Below are 21,599 nucleotides of genomic sequence, written 5' to 3'. Positions count from 1 at the left end.
GAGGGGTAAGCCAGCAATGGTGTGCTGCTCAAAGATACCGTCTCAGCACCACTCCCAGAGTTGGTCCCTGTCAAGCTCCGACTCCGCAGACTCGCACTTGCCAGCGGCCCAGAAGGAGGTTGCGGCACCGGAAGCCGGTCAGCACGAAGAAGCGCCAGGAAGGGCGCACCGCCCAGAGACCGGCACCGGGAGGAGTCGAGACGGTCCCGCACCAGAGGTCTCCCGCAGATGGTCCCGGTCCAGGGAATGCTGGCCCCAGTCCTGGTCCCGGGGGTTCCGGTACCGCTCCGGGTCCCACTCAGCCAGGAGTTGCTCATTCTCCCACCAGCGCAGATTGTTGCCTCCGCCATGGCCTTTGCGATTGGCGTCGCCGCAGTCCGGCGCCAACTCCGGCTGCTATAGCTACCCGCACCGGGACCCGGACAGCAGGGACCCTCAGGGGAGCTGGCAACCTCAATGGTGGCTGCCAGGCCATTGGCCCTTCTGCACCCCCGGGCCTATCAGGAGCGCCAAGGGGCCCCATCCAGGGCAAGTTACTCGGTGCAGCGGTCCCGGTCCCAGTCCCCACACCGATGCCAGACTTCCAGCATCCCCCAGCTTAGACCGGAGAGTCCGGCACCAAGCCCGGTGCCATCCCATGGACTCCCCTCCCTGGCCTGAGCCAGGGGCCCCCTGAGACTCAGGACTCTGCAGGCGTGGCTCGCTCGGGTGTACCACCCAGGCAGTGACCCCCAGACTTGGTAGTGACGGCCCCAATGGATGTGCTGGACTCCCTGCTGTGGTGGCAGTCCCAGCCAGTGGTTTGCGAAGGCATCCCCTTTGCCGCTCCACTTCCGGACCTGACGCTGATGACGGACGTGTCAGACCACGGATGGGGGGCTCACCTGGGGGTCCTCATGATGCAGGGGTTGTGGTCCGAGGCAGAGCAGTCACTCCATATCAATGTGAAGGAGCTCAGGGCGTTTTGTCTTGCCTGCCAGACCTTTCACGCCACTCTGAGTGGTCACAGCGTGACAGTTCTGACAGACGACACTACTGCCATGTTTTATATAAACAAGCAGGGCGGGGCTCGTTCCTCGCCACTCTGTTGGGAGGCTCTCTGCCTCTGGGACCTTTGCATAGCCCACTCAATTCACCTCGAGGCGTCCTATCTCCCGGGGGTGAGGAACGAGCTGCGGACTCCCTCAGCAGGTCATACCGCATGCATGAGTGGACTCTCAGGGTGAATGTCGTGCTTTCGCTCTTCCGCAGGTGAGGGTTTCCCCGGGTAGATCTGTTTGCCACCAGGGCCAATGCCCAGTGCCCACGTTTCTGCTCATTCCAGGGCCGCAGCCTGGGCTCACTCGCAGATGTGTTTGCAATCCCGTGGAGAGGGGGCTTAATGTATGCCTTCCCCCCGCTCTCCAGGGATAGGGCGGCGGTGATCCTCATCGCCCCAGCCTGGGCCCGCCAACACTTGTACACATCGCTCCTAGAGCTGTTGGTGGACGCCCCAGGAGTCCTGCCCCTACACCGGGACCTCATTACGCAGGACGGTGGGCGGCTTCTCCACCCTGACCTGCAGTCACTGTACCTGACTGCGTGGAGGCTCTGTGGCTAAACGCCCTGGAGAGCCAGTGCTCCCTTCCTGTGTAGCAGATTCTGCTTGGCAGTAGAAAGCCCTCTACCAGGGCTATATGGCCAAGTGGAAAAGGTTCTCGTGTTTGTGTGAACCCCGACAGGTGTGGCCGGGCCAGGCCCCAGTGCAGGCCGTTCTGGAGTACCTCCTGCACCACAAGCAGCAAGGGCTAGCCCTGTCCTCACTCAGAGTGCACCTGGCGGCCATCTCTGCCTTCAATCCGGGGTTCTCGGGGGGCTCGGTGTTTTTCCACCCAATGGTGGGGCAGTTCCTTAAAGGGTTGGAGAGGGTGTTCCCATACTCCCGCCCACCAGTCCCTCCATGGAACCTTAACCTGGTCCTTTCTAAACTCATGGGATCCCCTTTCGAGCCCCTCGCTACCTGTTCTTCCTCCACCTTTCCTGGAAGGTGGAGTTTCTAGTTGCCATTACCTGGGCCAGAAGGGTGTCCGAACTGAGGGACCTCACCTCTGAGCCACCATACACAGTATTTCACAAGGACAAGGTGCAGCTCCGGCCGCACCCCAAGTTCCTCCCTAAGGTGGTGTCCCAATTCCGTCTGGGCCAGGACATTTTGTCTGCCGGTGTTCTTTCCGAAACCCTGTATGGACCTGAGTCACTGCAGCTTGCACACCTTGGATGTGCATTGAGCGCTAGCGTTCTATTTGGAGCATACCAAGCCCTTTCACAAATCTGCGCAGCTGTTTGTGGCTGTGGCCGAGAGGTTAAAAGGCCTTCCAGTGTTAAAAGGCCTTTGGGTCAGTGGATTTAGTCTCGGATTACAAGCTGCATCCGGGCATGCTATGAGCTCTCAGGTGTTCCAGCCCCAGCGGTCACGGCCCACTCGACCAGGGCGCAGGCAACTCCCACAGCATTCCTGGCACAGGTCCCGATCCAGGAGATCTGCAGAGCAGCCACCTAGTCCTCGGTGCACCCCTTCACGATCCACTATGCGGTCAACCAGCAGGCCAGAGAAGATGCGGCAGTTGGCAGAGCAGTCCTCCGAGCAGTTGTTCCGTGACTCCTACCCTCCTCCAGAGGTAAGCTTGTAATTCACCTAATATGGAATGGACGTGAACAAGCACTCAAAGAAGAAAAAACGGTTACTTACTTTCTCATAACTGTTGTTCTTCGAGATGTGGTGTTCACGTCCATTCCACCACCCACCCTCCTACCCATCTGTCGGAGTCGCCGGCAAGAAGGAACAGGAGGGGGTCGGGCTGGCAGGGGTATATATGCGGGACACAGTGGCGCCACTCGGGGGGCCCGCCGGCCCGACGGGAGCCACTAAGGGAAAAAGTTTCCGACTCTTGTGCACACGGCGTGCGCACACCTAATGTGGAATGGACGTGAACAGTTACGAGAAGGTAAGTAACCGTTTTTTGTCTGCAGACTTTGCCACCTCAATGTTTTACCTCCCTTTTCTGGATCATTTATGAATGTGTTGAATGGTCCTAACACAGATCCTTGGGGGGTTCCTCTATTTACCTCTCTCCATTTTGAAAACTGACCATGTATTCCTATCCTTTGTTTCCTGTCTTTTAACCAGTTACTAATCCATGAGAGCAGCTTCCCTCTTATCCCGTGACTGCTTAAGAGTCTTTGATGAGGGTCCTTGTTAAAGGCTTTCTGAAAGTCCAGGTACACTATATAGACTAGTTCACTCATGTCTGCTTGGTTGTTGACGCCCTCAAAGAATTCTAATAGATTGATGAGGCGTGATTTCCCTTTACAAAAGCTGTGTTGACTCTTCCCCCAACATATCATGTTTATCTATATGTTAGTTAAATCTGTTCTTTACTATAGTTTCAACCAGTTTGCCTGTTAGTGAAGTTAGGCTTACCAGCCATAGTTGCCAGGATCGCCTCTGGAATCTTTTTTAAAAATTGGGTTACATTAGCTATCCTCTAGTTATCTGGTGCCAAGGCTAATTTAAACAATAGGTTACATACCACAGTAGTTCTGCAATTTCATATTTGAGTTCCTTCAGAACTCTTGGGTGATTGCCACCTCTTTCCGGTGACTTATTATCTCTGCATCCTGTCGTGAGGTGACATATACCAAGTCAGTATGAGGATAGTTGAAATCCCCCATTATTATTGCGTTTTCTGCCTTTGTAGCTTCTCTAATCTCCCTGAGCATTTCACAGTCACTGTCACCATCCCAGGCAGGTGGTTAGTAATAGATTCCTACTGCTATGCTCTTATTATTCAAACACAAAATTTCTAGCTATAGAGATTCTATAGTACAATTTGATTCCTTTAAAATTTGTATTTATAGTTCCACTCCTCCAGCGCAGCCTACTCGGTCAAGTCTATTGTCTTGTACCCTGCTATTACTATGCCCTGTTGATTATCCTCATTCCACCAAGTTTCCATGATGCCTATTATCCTAATGTCAATCCTCTTTTATCCTAATATCCTATCCTATATCCTATTATCCTAATGTCAATATCCTCATTTAATGTCTGTCACTCTAGTTCACCCACCTTATTATGTAAACTTCTAGGATTTGTATATATGCACTTGTACATTTTGTAAATTAATAATAGTTGCTTGCCTTTGTATTTAAATTGAACTCTTTTACATGTGACTGTTCCTCACTGGCTCCTACTTGTACTTCACCAACTTCCTTTCTATCCTCTTTATTAGGACATAGCGTTCCCCCATTAATAATTTCATCCCTACGTCTTTGCCCAAACCATGTGCTCTTCCATACCTGTTGGATTTTCTACAGCTGTTAGTTTTAAAAAATCCTCAAAAAAACTTTTCAATTTTTTGTTTCAGTAATGTGGTTCCTTTTTGGTTTAGATGGAGCCCATCCTTCCTGTATAAGCTTCTCCTTTCTCCAAAGGTTCCCTGATGCCTAATAAACTTAAAACCCTCCTCCATACACCATGGTTTCATCCACACATTGATACTCTGCAGTTATGCCTGTCTTGCTGGCCCTGCACATGGAACTGGAAGCACTTCAGAGAATGCTACCATGGAGCAACTGTTTCAGAGACTCATGAATGTGGGAGCATGTCCTTGCCCTTTCCTGTCAAGCTAGGGTTCTGGTGATGAGGAAGAGGCTTACCCACTCAGTTCAAGTTTTTTCCAGCCCAGTTTGGTTCATTCATTTGGACCCTCTTTTTGACTATAAAAACAAATGACTTATTATGGCCTGGATGCTGCAGGTTATGAGGCTGAGAGCATTGGTATTTTTGACTGATTGGAGATATTTGAGAGAAGTACCAGGAAAAGTTTCAAATGGTTTCTTTCTCTCAAGAGTTCAGATAGGGGTATGTGGCTAATGTAGGTAACTCATTAACTCAAGCCAGAGATCCAGGCAATGGGGTAGCTAGTGGGCATAATGGATAAAAATATACAAAGTCCTCCAGTGCCAGATCAGCCATCTATAAGCTGTGTGCAGAAATTTTGCAGCAAACAAAGGAATACTTGGAGGTGTTACCATCAGGGAGACTGCCCTGGTTGCATCCTAATTCACAGGAACAGTTTGGTAGACAGTGGAGTTTTCATAGAGGAAACTAAAGGGGCTTGACAACAAGGGAACCTTTGCAGGAAGTTCTGAGTCATGGAAGTGTACAAGAAAAGCCACTAGCTCTGTTATGTATTTCTGTGTATGCTTCTGTTTGGATTTTGTGAAGGGAAATCATGCCTCACCAGTCTATTAGAGTTCTTTGAGGGTGTCAACAAGCATGTTGACAAGGGTGATAGAGTCAGATGAGTTGACTGAGTGGAGGATTTCTTTGTTACTACCTTTGGGAGTGGCGGGTGTTACAGTGTTGTAACTCCTAGATTTCATGGAGTACTCATAGTCCCCATGTAAGGCACAAGAGTTACTTCAGATAGTGAGGAGACTGGGTCTTTTGGCAGCAGCGTAGAACTTTAGGAATTGGGTCCAGGGTTTGCTGCACAGTGATAGACACTGATATCCGTGAGCTTTTTGAGGGGAAAGGTATGTTAGATTGTGGTTGGCAGGGTTTCTTAGTTGACACAGCTTTTAGACAAGTGTTGGTTCCCTGAAGGGGATTTTTTGTAGAAAGTGGCTGTGTAACGCAAGCTGGATATTAGGAAGTAAAGAGTTTCTCACTGGGCAGAGGGACGTGAAGTTTAGGAAAGCCCTCAAGAATCCTACTGTGTAGTTAAGGCAGTCAGTTTTGGGAAGAGAATTATTGTTAAACCTTTTTATTGTGGTAACACCCAGAGGCCAAACAAGCCAGAGCCTCATTCTGCTATATAAATATTTAAAATATATCCCCTGGCCCAATGAGTGTACAGTCTAAATGACAAAATGGTGGATGAGATAACGGACAGGGAAGAATTGGGGGGTAAGGGAGATAGGGTAACAAAAATAATAGGATATGCACAATTCTTAACCAGTCAGGAGTTCTAATCACAATTCACTGCATGCCTGGCCATTATCAAGTTGCTGTTTACTGTAGGCATTTGAGGGGGAGGGATAGCTCAGTGGTTTGAGCATTGGCCAGCTAAACCCAAGGTTGTGAGTTTCAATCCTTGAGGGTCCATTTAGGGATCTGGGGCAAAAATTGGGGATTGGCCCTGCTTTGAGCAGGGGGTTGGACTAGATGATCTCCTGAGGTCCCTTCCAACCCTGATATTCTATGAGTCTGTGATTAGAGAAGAGGTGAATTTTCAGGAGGAATTTAGAAGGAGTGGCTAATGCTTTGGTTTTTCAGACAACCCAGGCTAAAGTTTTGTTTTTGTGTGAGTTATCAATAAAAGTCAAATCCCAGGAAGAGAGTAAGTTTGGGCTAAATATATTTGTATGTTGATTTTGTTCATAGGACGGTGGAAACTCCACTTATTTATGCTGAGATACTAAATTTATTGTTTTATTTGTGGATTATAATGTTCTGCAGCCATGTCTTTAACATAGGTAGTGAGGGGTGGGAGCATATGCAGAAGAAATATAAGAATGTGTAGCAAGTTGCTTAGTAAAAGTACTTTTAGGTGTTATGTTACTGAAATATTTCAAATAGAGTTATCATCCTTACCTAAAGGGGACAAAGGGGATAAAACCAGAAAGAACTGGATTGGGGGTTGTGGCTCAGAGGTGGTTTTATTGTTGTGTAATATTATAGTAGTGCCTAGAAACTACAACAGGTTGGTGTCCTATTGTCCCATTATGACCGTGCCTATTGTTCTAGGCACTGTACAATCATAAAACATTTCCCAAAGAGGGTACAGTCTAAAAGGTAGCACTGACTCTACAAAATCTTCGTCTGTTATCACTCAAGCATCAGACGATTCCTTCCCAGGCATACAGTGCAGTTAGGGCTGAACGGGTTTGAAGTAGGTTTAGTGGGTTTGGAGGGTAGTGCATTCTGCATGTCATCCTTTTCTACTCTGTCTGATGTTCCAATAGGGAACTTGCACAACAGCTAATGCTGGAACAAAGGGGAGGTATGACATAGACATGGGCCAAGGGAGCCAAAGGCAGTATTGTTCCTGAAAGAGCTGTATTGCCCAGGGAAGGGAATAGGGAGAGGACACCGCTACGTGGATTCATTGGCGCTGTGTGCAACTGTCGTGAAAGTCATGGAAATAGAGCAGCCTAGTTTCCTAGTGAAAACTCAGGGTCCAAAAGGTTTTCAGATTGCCCCTTGTACACAAGGCCAGGACTCCAGGCTTCATAAGAAAAGAGTGTAGAGAAGTTATGAGGGGTAAACCTAGCATTCTTTTTCACTTTTCACAGATTCAGTAAAAGTAATTCAGGGTTATAATATTTAGATCCCAGGAAATTTCATGAGATTCACTGTTGAATTTTTGGCAAATGCATAGCTCTGGGGAGAGATTTGGGGAAGCATGGAAGCACTGGACCACACTATTTTGAACCCTGTTGATCCCAGGGATTTTTCTGCTCACTTATTTTTACTTTTTGCTCCTTCCCATGCTTCACACAGTTCGTCACTGACCTGAAATTGAACTTCATTTTCTGAAGGAACAGTCAATTATAACATGTATAATTTTGAAATATTTACTGTAACATCGAGGATTATAAATGCTAAATTAAATACTGCCAGTATTTAATCAAGTTGAAAGTACATTTTAGAACTGGAAATCTTGGCTACAGCTAGGTTTTTAGACTGAATTATTGTGGAAAGAGTAAAAGGTGGAGATTTTTGTGTGTAAGCCAATACTAGTGTTTCAGTTTGACACCTAATTTAGCGCACAAAACTTGTTGTGTTTGATGCCTTAGCATGTGAACTCTGGTTAATAATTTCAATACCACATCTACATTTTTAGTGATAGTATCTCTGAGTTGGTATGTAATTTAGAGAACTTTGGCCTTTGAAAGGCGCATGATGCCACTGGGGCACATGCTTTTTCAAAGTCACAGTAGCATGCCTGGAAAATGAGGCTCTTCTGTATAGAACATGAAGTCATAAATCATCCTAATATTCTCACCGATAAATCTTCCACAATGAAAACCTTTTGATACTCATTTGTTATTAGTGACAAAGAGGACTTAATTCTGTTGGCTAACAATGGTACTCCAATTTTATATGTCGCATTTAACAGTCTAATGAGATATGAATATACACATACTGTGCTTACATTTTTGTTTGGGTAGCTGGACTCTAGAGTCTTGCTGTACAGGATTTCTTTGCTAAAGAACAATTTTTTTCTAGCTAATAAAGTTTAAAATTATGAGAGATTTTGACACAGCAGATTTGTCAGTATTATAGTGGAGAGTGAAGGTGGAGTTCATATGTTACCTAATCAAAATTCTTCAAATGATTCATTTACATCAACCTAAGCCAGAATACAGACAGAAGACAGTTTATTTAGATTTATTAGGTTTGCACTTTTAAGGGGCTTTTCATTCATTCTCATCACAGATTTAACATAGGAACTGGGAAAAAGTATAGTGTTAGGCAAATTTTATTTGTAGTGGAGGGAAATGAGTAAATTTCAGTAGCCAAATACCTTCTGTAGTCAGAAATCTTAATCTCCAATGTTAGGATTTTTTTAAATTGAGTGTTTAGGTAACCTTAAAGTAATAGTTTGACACACACTCAATTTTGTTTTTCATATTTATTGCTAGTAGTGGAAATTTTTTAAAGTATTACTGTGGATTATATGAAGTTCTGATTTGAAAAATCTACTTTTTTGTAGCACAGCAGTACTTGCCACAATATGGTATGTTACTTGTGTTATTGGAATTGAAGTAGTTGAATGTTGTTCAGGTAGAAATGAATGGACACCTAAATCACTGGACAAAGAGGATGGGGTCCGATTTAGCACCTACACAATTACTGTAATCTCCTTTTTTGTGCCACCAACAAATAGTGTAGGGTTTGGGCATGGCTTTGGATGTGGCTAGTTCGTGTACAAGGTGTTCCTTATGAAATACTACTCAGTTAGTATTGCCAGCACCATCAGCTGATGTACGTTCTAGACAGGACTCAAACTATTGCTCATCTCCAAATACAGTTCATGCTTTTATTAACACAATTATCCCTGTTCTCAAGTTCTCTCTGTTGGATCTTCTCTTCTATCAGGAAAGGGGAGGGGGAAGCACCTGTTCATGAAAAATGCTCTGTGGGAATACGTATGTAGGCACTCAGAATTTAGATACAGCTCTAAATCCTGCTTAGATGTTTTGTAATTTATAGTATTTTGTTCTTTTTGTTGTAAGAGTGTTCCAGCTGAGTGCTGTAGAGCAGGCTTCCTCAAACTTTAGCACGTGACTGCACTGGTGAGGCCTGGAAAGTGCCTTTGTGGTGCCTGAAACTCTATTGTTTCTGTCCTTTTTTATTTACAGATTTCAAAATAACATGCATGGGATTTTCTGTGAGATCTCCTGTTGTTTATTTCAGCTCCAGTGTAAGTTTTTCTTATGCATCCATCAGAAAAGCAGGAATTAAGCAAAGCTTCTCCTGCAGTGACTCCTTCTAGTTGCTCATCTGTTCTCAGTGCCCCCTCTTTTGGTGCCCAGCCAGTGGAGCAGGAGATGGAGTGGGAAAAAGAGAAGGGGAGAGAGAGATTCACATAGTATCAGTCTGGCACTGTATAGATACACATTTCAAGTCACTTTTTTTTTTCCTGGAGCCTAACTTCTCCCAAAATTTGAATGTATGTTGGATACATTCAAATGTATGTATGTATGTTGGATACATTGTTCAGATTCACTGAATAGCGAGAAGAATGAATATAGTGAGAAGCTGTTCTAATTACATGAGTCTTCCTGAAAGAGAGTACTGAAATTCCACTGAATCTTAACAAACACTCTAATGTGTTCTAAGAGAAGTGTCATCTGAGAAGCTATTATGAAGTCTTCACAGATTTACATCTGTGGCTTGGGTTAATGAGTAATGGCTTGGGTTAATGAGTTCCTGTTGCAAACTATACTTTGCCCTGTATACAAATGGGGAAAAGCTTTTGATGGCAAATATGTTTTTCCCTACAAAAGTTAATCACCAGTTTATCTTGTCATTTTGGTCTAGCCATAACATTATTCATAATCCTTTTATGTTGTAGGGGTTTTTTTTGTTTTTTTTTTAAAAAGACATACAGTAGGGGTGGCCAGCCTGAGCCTGAGAAGGAGCCAAAGTTTACCAATGTACATTGCCAAAGAGCCACAGTAATATGTCAGCAGCCCCCAATCAGCTTCCCCCCCCCCCCCCGCACTTCCAGCACCTCCCGCCCACTGGCAGATCCCCGATCGATACCTCCTGATCAGCTGTTTCGTGGCGTGCAAGAGGCTCGGAGGGGGAGGAGTCAGGGCATAGCAGGCTCAGGGGAGGGGGCCGGAAGGGATGGAGTCGGGGCAGGGCCTGTGGTAGAGCCACGCTTTGAGCAGTGAGTACCCACTGGTACACCGGAAAGTTGGCGCCTGTGGCTCCAGCCCTGGAGTCTGTGCCTATACCACAAGCCGCATATTAACTTCTGAAGAGCCGCATGTGGCTCCGGAGCCACAGGTTGGACACCCCTGACATACAGCAATTAAGAAAAATAATAGAAAATACTTTAATTTCATAGTATACAAATAAATATTAAGTTAAGTTGTTTTACATAATATGCACCTGAATATTGCCATTCCACCAAATGGGAATGAAGAATCATACACGGTTTATACCCCAATATTCCTTTTTGACAAAGAATAATAATTTTGTTTTGAGAAACTCTCCACGTGAATAATTTCAAGCCTATCCTCTATTTGTAGGAAAAGATGACCTACGGGAAAAAATGTCAAATGAACAGCAAAACTGAGTTATAAAAATGCTAATTGGATTACAATCAAACTAAATAAAAGGAGAAACAACCTGGAGCACAATTGTTAAACAGAGTGCAGTTCACAGATTATCAAAGAGATCTCTTTCAGTTTGAAGGAAACAAGTTAATAGAAAAGCAAGTAAGTTTATAAACAGAAGTCTAACATCCACAACATAAATCCTTTATAATGACAGGTTTCAGAGTAACAGCCATGTTAGTCTGTATTCGCAAAAAGAAAAGGAGTACTTGTGGCACCTTAGAGACTAACCAATTTATTTGAGCATGAGCTTTCGTGAGCTACAGCTCACTTCATCAGATGCATCCTGTGGAAACTCTAGCAGACATTATATACACACAGAGATCATGAAACAATACCTCCTCCCACCCCACTGTCCTGCTGGTAATAGCTTATCTAAAGTGATCATCAAGTTGGGCCATTTCCAGCACAAATCCAGGTTTTCTCACCCTCCACCCCCCCACACACAAACTCACTCTCCTGCTGGTAGTAGCCCATCCAAAGTGACAACACTCTTCACAATATGCATGATAATCAAGGTGGGCCATTTCCTGCACAAATCCAGGTTCTCTCACCCCCACCCCCATACACACACAAACTCACTCTCCTGCTGGTAATAGCTCATCCAAAGTGACCACTCTCCCTACAATGTGCATAGTAATCAAGGTGGGCCATGTCCAGCACAAATCCAGGCTTTCTCACCCCCCCCTTTTTTTTTCCAAGGGGGACACACACACACACACAAACTCACTCTCCTGCTGGCAATAGCTCATCCAAACTGACCACTCTCCAAGTTTAAATCCAAGTTTAACCAGAACGTCGGGGGGGGGGGGAATAGGAAAAAAACTAGGGGAAATAGGCTACCTTGCATAATGACTTAGCCACTCCCAGTCTCTATTTAAGCCTAAATTAATAGTATCCAATTTGCAAATGAATTCCAATTCAGCAGTTTCTCTCTGGAGTCTGGATTTGAAGTTTTTTTGTTTTAAGATAGCTACCTTCATGTCTGTGATTGCGTGACCAGAGAGATTGACGTGTTCTCCGACTGGTTTATGAATGTTATAATTCTTGACATCTGATTTGTGTCCATTTATTCTTTGACGTAGAGACTGTCCAGTTTGACCAATGTACATGGTAGAGGGGCATTGCTGGCACATGATGGCATATATCACATTGGTGGATGTGCAGGTGAACGAGCCTCTGATAGTGTGGCTGATGTTATTAGGCCCTGTGATGGTATCCCCTGAATAGATATGTGGGCACAGTTGGCAACGGGCTTTGTTGCAAGGATAAGTTCCTGGGTTAGTGGTTCTGTTGTGTGGTATGTGGTTGTTGGTGAGTATTTGCTTCAGGTTGCGGGGCTGTCTGTAGGCAAGGACTGGCCTGTCTCCCAAGATTTGTGAGAGTGTTGGGTCATCCTTTAGGATAGGTTGTAGATCCTTAATAATGCGTTGGAGGGGTTTTAGTTGGGGGCTGAAGGTGACGGCTAGTGGCGTTCTGTTATTTTCTTTGTTAGGCCTGTCCTGTAGTAGGTGACTTCTGGGAACTCTTCTGGCTCTATCAATCTGTTTCTTCACTTCCGCAGGTGGGTATTGTAGTTGTAAGAAAGCTTGACAGAGATCTTGTAGGTGTTTGTCTCTGTCTGAGGGGTTGGAGCAAATGCGGTTGTATCACAGAGCTTGGCTGTAGATGATGGATCGTGTGGTGTGGTCAGGGTGAAAGCTGGAGGCATGTAGGTAGGAATAGCAGTCAGTAGGTTTCCGGTATAGGGTGGTGTTTATGTGACTATTGTTTATTAGCACTGTAGTGTCCAGGAAGTGGATGTCTTGTGTGGACTGGACCAGGCTGAGGTTGATGGTGGGATGGAAGTTATTGAAATCATGGTGGAATTCCTCAAGGGCTTCTTTTCCATGGGTCCAGATGATGAAGATGTCATCAATATAGTGCAAGTAGAGTAGGGGCTTTAGGGGGCGAGAGCTGAGGAAGCGTTGTTCTACATCAGCCATAAAAATGTTGGCATACTGTGGGGCCATGCGGGTACCCATAGCAGTGCCGCTGATCTGAAGGTATACATTGTCCCCAAATGTAAAACAGTTACGGGTAAGCACAAAGTCACAAAGTTCAGCCACCAGGTTAGCCGTGACATTATCGGGGATAGTGTTCTTGACGGCTTGTAGTCCATCTTTGTGTGGAATGTTTGTGTAGAGGGCTTCTACATCCATAGTGGCCAGGATGGTGTTATCAGGAAGATCACCGATGGATTGAAGTTCCCTTAGGAAGTCAGTGGTGTCTCGAAGGTAGCTGGGAGTGCTGGTAGCATAGGGCCTGAGAAGGGAGTCTGCATAGCCAGACAATCCTGCTGTCAGGGTGCCAATGCCTGAGATGATGGGGCGCCCAGAATTTCCAGGTTTATGGATCTTGGGTAGTAGATAGAATATCCCAGGTCAGGGTTCCAGGGGTGTGTCTGTGCGGATTTGATCTTGTGCTTTTTCAGGAAGTTTCTTGAAATTTGAATTTTGAAGTTTCTTCAAATCCAGACTCCAGTGAGAAATTGCTGAATTGGAATTCATTTGCAAATTGGATACTATTAATTTAGGCTTAAATAGAGACTGGGAGTGGCTAAGTCATTATGCAAGGTAGCCTATTTCCCCTTGTTTTTTCCTATCCTCCCCCCACCCCCGACGTTCTAGTTAAACTTGGATTTAAACTTGGAGAGTGGTCAGTTTGGATGAGCTATTGCCAGCAGGAGAGTGAGTTTGTGTGTGTGTGTGTGTCCCCCTTGGGGAAAAAAAAAGGGGTGGGGGGTGAGAGAGCCTGGATTTGTGCTGGGCATGGCCCACCTTGATTACCATGCACATTGTAGGGAGAGTGGTCACTTTGGATGAGCTATTACCAGCAGGAGAGTGAGTTTGTGTGGGGGGGGGTGGAGGGTGAGAAAACCTTGATTTGTGCTGGAAATGGCCCAACTTGATGATCACTTTAGATAAGCTATTACCAGCAGGGCAGTGGAGTGGGGGGAGGTATTGTTTCATGATCTCTGTGTGTATATAATGTCTGCTGCAGTTTCCACGGTATGCATCTGATGAAGTGAGCTGTAGCTCACGAAAGCTCATGCTCAAATAAATTGGTTAGTCTCTAAGGTGCCACAAGTACTCCTTTTCTTTTTATAAATCCTTTAACGTTCCAGGTCAGCTCCTGATTCAGTCCTCAGATTCCAGCTTAATCATTTGCTTTTATTCTCCTTGGGTCATTTTTGTTACTCAAAGGATGTTTTATCTCAAAACAGGTTTTAGCTTGATGAAAATTTACAGTTAGGTAAACTGAATATGAAAAACTCCACCTCTGCAAATGAATGCTTATTTAGCATTCACCAGCAAACATGGCCCTGGCTCTCAATAAATAACATCTAGCAATGCAATCTAGTGCAATACAAATTGGCTCTTTCACCACAATTAATTATAATGTTGTAATAAAGCATTTGGATTCTTACAGGAAAATCCAGATGTATTTTTTTTTACTTGAATTATTTTTAAATATTTTGGCCTCCTTTCCATTTCTACAGAGTCTTTCATTAATTTTTAGGAGGAGATTTTCAAAGGCACAGAGGACAGGTAAGTGCCTAACTTGGGAGTTAAGCACCTTTACTCAGCAGTAAAAATTCAACAGCTAGTGAAGTCTTGCTAAAGTTGCGAACAGTTCAGTTCTCTGCTGTGTCACCTGTATATTTCTAGATTGTGTAGTCTGACAGCTTGCTTGTTTTTATGCTTCCTGATGGGTTATACAGCATGATATAGTAGCGTTCTATTTGGAGATGAGGATGGAAGGCAGACTGACTAATCAAATTGAAAGGAAGCTATTTTTGTTTCATTTTTGTTTTTGTCCTCTGTAACAAAATATGTATTCAACATCTCTCTGTAGAATACCACTCACAAATAATAATAATAATTAGAACTATTTCACTTTTCATATCTTTTCAAAACAATCCTCAAGCATTTAAACTTGGCAAACTATATCCAGGAATCTGTTCACTTACCAGCACATGACAATAGACCGTATTTTAGGACTGGACAGGGAGCATATCTCACTGAAACTGCAGGAGGAATTTTAAATAGATAGAAGGTAATGACAGAAAGTGAATTGCTAATAAAATCTCTAAAACCAGGTGGTTCTGGCTTCCCTTTTCTATGTAAAGAACTGCACCTTCAGCAACAGTTTCCTCTAATGCTACACTTGGGCACTGGTTCAGTATTGACTTAGAGAGAGGAGTGCTACATATTTAATCATTTAATGTAATAGTGCATTGTACTGCTTTAGTGTACTGCTTTAGTGTACAGCTTGCTGTAGCAGTTAGACTTTGTGATGCCCGTACTTAACCAGCCCAGTCATGCTTATGAGGTCTGACTGGATTGCAGCAATAGGTAATATGGAAAGTACGTTTTTTCTTTAAGTGCTCACATTATGGCATTCTCTGTCCTTCCACTTAATTAGAGACCGCTAAAATGTGACTTAAATTTAATTGGAAAAATGCAGCTCACGAAATTGACGTTTGCGTAATGGCATTTGAGCAAGTCTGTGGCCCATTCCAGCAAGTTGCAAATTTACTAAATGATAGCTGAATTAACCTAACTTTAGTGGACGACAGAGAGTGAGTTTCTATGTTAGCATGTCAGATTTTAAGCTGATGCTTGCCAAGACATAACTGATTAAAAATTGACGTTTTGTGCTTAACACTATACTGCCACCATCCTTACTGCCTTGTGACAAACTGTCACTCTGTGGTACTGTATGTCTAGCTGGTAGTTGAAAAATTAACCTGTTTTATGTTGTGGGTAGTATACTGTTGACAGTGTTTAGAAATAAGTCGTGTATGTGGTAGCTGCATGGTAGGTAATGTGTCATTGCAGGAATGTCATAAAATGCCAAACAAGCCCAAAATGACCAGAACGTGCACTTTTTTTTCACAAATTCTTTTTGTACTGGAAGTGGCTAATCTCATTATGTAATCTTACATCATGCAACTCCTATCTCTCTCCCCCGGCTTACTCCCTCTTTCCCCCACAAAAGAAAAAGGATATAGCTCTTTTTTCTTTCTCTAGTTTGCCATCTGGAATTTTCATTTGTGGCTAGGTAGTTAAACTTGATTTTGACTCAGATGAAGGCTCGCAACTCATTCATCTTTTTTGTATAATTTGTACTAAAATTGACCTCTGATGCAGATTCCTGATGTTTAGAATAATTTGGGCAAAATACAGACCATCTATAAGTAGATTCAGCTCTGATTTTTACCCTGTGTAATTAACAAATAAGAAATCCAGCCATCTATTGTGCCTTAAAATAACACTGTTAAAATTTATTACTGTGATTTAAATGGTTACAACTTAAAACAGACCTACAACAATGAAAAACCCATTAAATGAAAATCTAATCCTGGTAGCCAGTGTCTGCTATGGACCAATGCAGGTGTACCTGTTAATATATTCAGGAAAGGTTTCGATTTTTAGAAAGGGACTCTTCTCGCAGACTCCTTTACATTTCTGACATCTTCCTTTCCATTTTTAGCTAGCTCTCAACGTATTCCTGGGCAGCTTTCAGCATTCAAAAATGCTTGATGGATTTTTTTGGGAAGGAGCAAGATTTGAAGAGAGAGTCGGCAATCCCTTAGTGCAATGGAGTAAATGTCCACATAATGCCTTTCACGTGGCTGTAGAGGGGACTTCTGGAGTAGGGTTGTTTTTCCAGTAGCCTTTCCCAGTCAGCATGTGGGCTCGGGAGGGTTTAGTGGCTGTAGGAAGACTATATTTCAGTCTTAATTCCTGTAACTCTTTGTCTGGCTGTGCCGAAAGGACAGGAGACATTTGATGTGGTTTTAACCAGGCTGCAACTTTATTATTAGATTTCTGGGACTACCTCACAGATAAAAGCGTACAGTGCAGTAACCCCATGTTCATTCCATAATTATCTCTGGGCTTCCACCAGCTCCCCCCTTTTTCCATCCAGGTCCCCCCAGCCAATCCATTGCTGGGACCTTACCATTCACCAGCCCTCATAGGAGAGTTAAGATGGGGTATAAGAAAGAGGGGTTGACTCGCTGCCGTACCAGTCATAGGAGTCCCCATTCCCATTTTGTTCCTTTAACAGACACCTCCTTTTTACGTCCTTTTCCAAGCCATTTATCAAGTCACAGTATACCTTCCCTATGGAATACCTGCACTGGACATCCATAAAGAGGTGCTGGAAATTAGCTTGGCTGCTTCCCCCAAACCCGGTCGGATTCCCAGACATCTCTTACTGCTCTCTTTTATATTGGCCAAAACAAATTGGCACCAAAGCCTCTCCCCGCCAGACCCTGCATTAAGGCATGTCTGACCAGACAATTTTATTTTCTCCTGAAAAAATAGAAGGTTCAGTTTCAAGTCTCTTTGCTCTGTGCATTAATTCAACCCCTTTACACATTCCAAAATAGTGTTTTCCAAGGTGTGCCACCATTATATTGCTGACCACTGCAGGCCCATGCAGTGCACAGCAGTGGCATCAGCTGGTCAAATAACATGCTCCTCCTTCCATGCCAACTCATGCTCACCCCATCGCTGGATCCTGGGTGGCCAACCCTCAAGGCAACGAGGATGCGCGCCTGTTCATATAAAAAAACAATCCTGTGCCCACAGATCCACACCACTGTCTCCATGGCTGGTCTTCCAACATCTGGAATGAAATCACAACATGTTTATGTTGACTCATGACCCGAGGTCACGCACACATTTTGTATGCTTCCGAATGCCAATGCCTGGTTGCCCGAATTGCCCCTGCCCCCTTTCCCAGCTATATTGCTGCTGTTGTGACCTTGATTCTGAATAAGTGTGCACCAAATTCCATGGGGCAGAAGCAAGCTCACTACCTTCCTGGAGGATAACAGATTCTTCCCAGCCTCCTTGATCAGTCATTGACCATTGCAAGTTTAATATCCCTACTTGTCCCTGCCAGTGAACATCATGCAGTTCCAAGTCCCCTCCCACAGAGCCCCTACAAAACTCAGGAACTATCTAGCTGATCCGGAAAGCACCAAAAATTGCTATCAAGAATGCTGCTCTGAACAAGACCGTGTAGATCCCTAAGAATGTTATCTGTAATGGGCCAACATGACTCCTCCATAGGGCCATTGGAATGTGACAACCTGCCAGAAACCTTTGAGTTAAAACCACTGTGTGGACATGGATATCCATTTATCCCACTGATGAACGTAACAGCTGGGAGGCAATTCAAGATTGTTGAGGATGCCAGTTGGCAAGTTGCCAGCGACACCATGTACCGCAGCACCCTCTCCTCCATAATGAGTCATTTGGTGACTGGCCTTGTAATTGCATGAATATTAGAACTTGTCTTGTAGCTCTGCCACATGAGCAGAACCAGCTGCTCTCCATGCTACACTGATAACCATTCTACCCCAAGGTTCAATAGCGCTCAGGTTCTTGGCGGGCTCCTGGTGCCAGCTCCCTGCCTCAGCCTGCTCCATGTAAAAGAGGGCTTCACCACACAGGCTGCCCCTTTTAAGCCCTTCCATCCAGGGGATGAGTCAGCATCGCCACTCTGGGCTCTCGTCCCCTTTTGCAGCGGTTTTGCTTTCCTCTCTCCCCAGCCATAAAACACTGTTCCCTCCATTTGGCCAGCGAGACAAATTCCCCCTGCTTAAAAGTGTGTTGCAATCATTTGCCTGACGGAGGATTTCCTCCTCCTCTGCAGATCTTGCTGCTATGCAGCCTGCTGACTCAGACTGTGAACTGAGCACAATATGTAGTTTAAAGTACAACTCAGACTATCACTATTGCATTAAAATGTGACCAAACAGAACAGTTATTAGATTAAATTTTAGTATAGGACTTGCATTTTAATTTGTGGAGTCAATACATGTAGTAAATACAAGTCTTTTGGGTAAAATTTTCAAAAAGTATGAAGTGCCATTTTCAAAAGTGTCTAAACTCTGTTAAAAACAACATGGAGTCCGGTGGCACCTTAAAGACTCAGATTTATTTGGGCATAAGCTTTTGTGGGTAAAAAACCCACTTCTTCAGATGCATGGAGTGAAAATTACAGATATAGGCATAAATATATATTGGCACATGAAGAGAAGAGAGTTACCTTACAAGTGGAGAACCAATGCTGAAGGGCAATTCAGTCAGGGTGGATGTGGTGCAGTCCCAATAATTGATGAGGAGGTGTCAGTACCAAGAGAGGGAAAATTGCTTTTGTAGTGAGCCAGCCTCTCCCAGTCCCTATTCAAGCCCAAATTGATGGTGTTAAATTTGCAAACTTAATTACATTTGCAATGTGCAGAGCCAGATCCTAAAGCCTAGTGTTTCCTTTTGTGCTGCCCTAAGGGATTGTGCTGTCGTCCATTTGGGCATTTCCTGACCAGAGGTGAAGAACAGAGATAATCCTTGAGAAGGATAAAGATGATACAGCCAGCTCCATAGCAGCTGCCTCACTATATAGGCTGTGTATGGGGGTGGGAGAGCACATGTCTGGAAATGCTTTGTGTCAGCAACCTCTACCAGTGACATGCCCTCCTTTTCTTCCCTCCCCCCATGAGCTCTTACAAGGCTGCTTAACTTGGAGTAGCCTTAGGGTTGCTCCAGATTGTACTTTGGCTGGACCAAGCAGTCCCAGGGATCAGAGGTAGAAGTATGGGGAATATCACTGCTCAGCTGCACCTGAAGATCTGGCACAAATTCTGTTTCTGAACACCAAGAGCAAAATTAATATTTAAAAATGGTGATTTCTGATTTCTGAGACTGACACTTTTCTAACTAAAGCAACAGTGAGCTCATTTTGTTTGTTTGCCCAAGTTTGATATTAGGTTAACATGGATGCCTTTTTTCATTCAGAAATACATTATTTCTAAGTGTTAAGCAGCTGAAATTAGGGTGTATAATGCTATCAACCATATAGTGATTTACCGGTTAACACCATGATAGCATCCCCTGATGTTACCGCTATGATTCTGATAAGGCTGTCGGCATGACCTTGAGTTATTTACTTTGTAATTTATCAGATGACAGTACTTGTCTTGTCAGACACTTATTAAAATTCAGTGAAATCTTTGCTATAGATTCATAACATGTAGCTTTAATTTTTTTAGTCAAACTTTTTTACACTGTTTTCAACTTTACAAACTCATTGATGAAGTAACAGAACAAGGCAGGGACATTTTTAGCTCTGTGTAAGCCAATAACAAAAAGCAGTATGAAATACCAGTGGGCAGACACAAATATCTAACTAGGAGCAAGAAAAGGGGAAGGGGGAGGTAAATAATGTGCTAACTGATCTTGAATGTTTTGGTTTCAGTCATCAACAGGAGAAGCAAGTACTAGAAGAAGGGTGGGGGGGAATGAAAAAATAGAGTCCAACAAGAATTGTCAATTTCTTAATCTAACCACATGGAGGTGGAAATCAGAATATTCTGATGCTGTAACAGTGCAAACTCTTAGAATTTCTACTCTTGCTGTTGGCACAGGGAAATACCAACCTCCACCACTAAGGAGTTAATTCAGGACATTACTATTTAAATGCCTATTCATGTTAAAAGGGGGGATGATACAAAATTTATTTCATTTTTCAATTGATCTCTAAATAGCCATGAAAATCAATTTCTTTTCAGCATTCAATTAAAATCAACCATTTCCCTAGTTTAGGGTAAACTCATTCTAGATTAGGCTTGTATGATCTTGCAGAAAAGTATTGCTTGATCAGGATGAGCCTTTCTGCAAGGCAGGGGATCAGTATGTGAATACAGTTGCCATCATACCCTGGACATACTGCATTGGCCTCATAATTGTCAGAAAGCATGAAGCCAAGAGAAAAGCCCTTAAGGGTATGCCACACGTTTATTTAATCATTTAAGTGTTCCAAAATATTGGCTGTTGAGTAATCACTATGAAATCCAGTTATATGAACTGTAGGTTGATTCCAAACTAGAGTTCTAACCATTATAGCAGGAGCCAGTATTTAGAGAATTTATTCCTCTGATTTATTTTCTTTACACAGTTTAATTAGTCATTGCTCTCTAGCTATATAACTACAGATACAGGTATACTGAGGTCTGCTTTTTCATTAATAGTGCAGACTTTTGGTGAGAGTGTGTTTATATTTTTATTGGTTTAGCCAAGAAATAGAAAGATCTAATATCACCTCTGTTGTGTGGACTGTCTTATAAATTTGTTGATGGATTAACAATATTAGGAAAAATAATAAAAGACAGGGATCACTTGCAGTAGAGTATGTTAGGAGATTTGATATAATTGAAAGTAGAAATGTAAAACACCTTTTAGTAAATCTAATTGTCCTGTTGTCTGCATAGGACTCCTTCCGATGTCGTCTAGCACACATTAGATGCCGTAAAAATAATAAATAATTGTTTTGTATTTTCCAGTTTTAAATGACTCACAATGGGACTTTCACCATTTCCCTTGGAAGACTGTTCCATAGTCTAGTAAACTTGACTTTTAGGATTTTTTCCTGTCAATTAATCTAAATTTTTAATTTCCTTAACTCTTTGTTGTCACCTTGTTTGATTTTTCACAACCATAAATAAGTACATGTGTACTTCGACTATGTGTAGAGAGCAATGTCCTTTTTCCCTCTCCTTAGTTGTTGTTCTAGATATCTCCATTTTCATAATCTTTCCTTCAGAAGTCAGTATCTCCTGCTTTCTTGCTTGTTTTTTCAAG

At 43.5% G+C, this 21,599-nt stretch overlaps 1 protein-coding gene across 8 annotated transcripts in view; it reads left to right on the top strand.

The window, feature by feature from the left end:
• Positions 1–21,599, top strand: part of MGMT (O-6-methylguanine-DNA methyltransferase) — a 369,913-nt gene that overhangs the window by 47,861 nt on the left and 300,453 nt on the right. Inside the window, exon 3 of one of the 8 annotated variants that reach the window (XM_073354042.1) lies at positions 3,167–3,258. The exons of the other annotated variants lie outside the window; for them this stretch is intronic. Within the exon in view, the coding sequence (XP_073210143.1) occupies positions 3,223–3,258 (36 nt within the window). The 5' untranslated portion in view covers positions 3,167–3,222. The remainder of the gene's footprint in view (positions 1–3,166; positions 3,259–21,599) is intronic. 8 annotated transcript variants of the gene reach the window in all.

The sequence above is a fragment of the Lepidochelys kempii genome, chromosome 7 (genome assembly GCF_965140265.1).
Source record: "Lepidochelys kempii isolate rLepKem1 chromosome 7, rLepKem1.hap2, whole genome shotgun sequence".
Lineage (NCBI taxonomy): Eukaryota > Metazoa > Chordata > Testudines > Cheloniidae > Lepidochelys > Lepidochelys kempii.
Note: the sequence above shows the minus strand (reverse complement) of the source record. Positions and strands in the feature narration are given on the sequence as shown.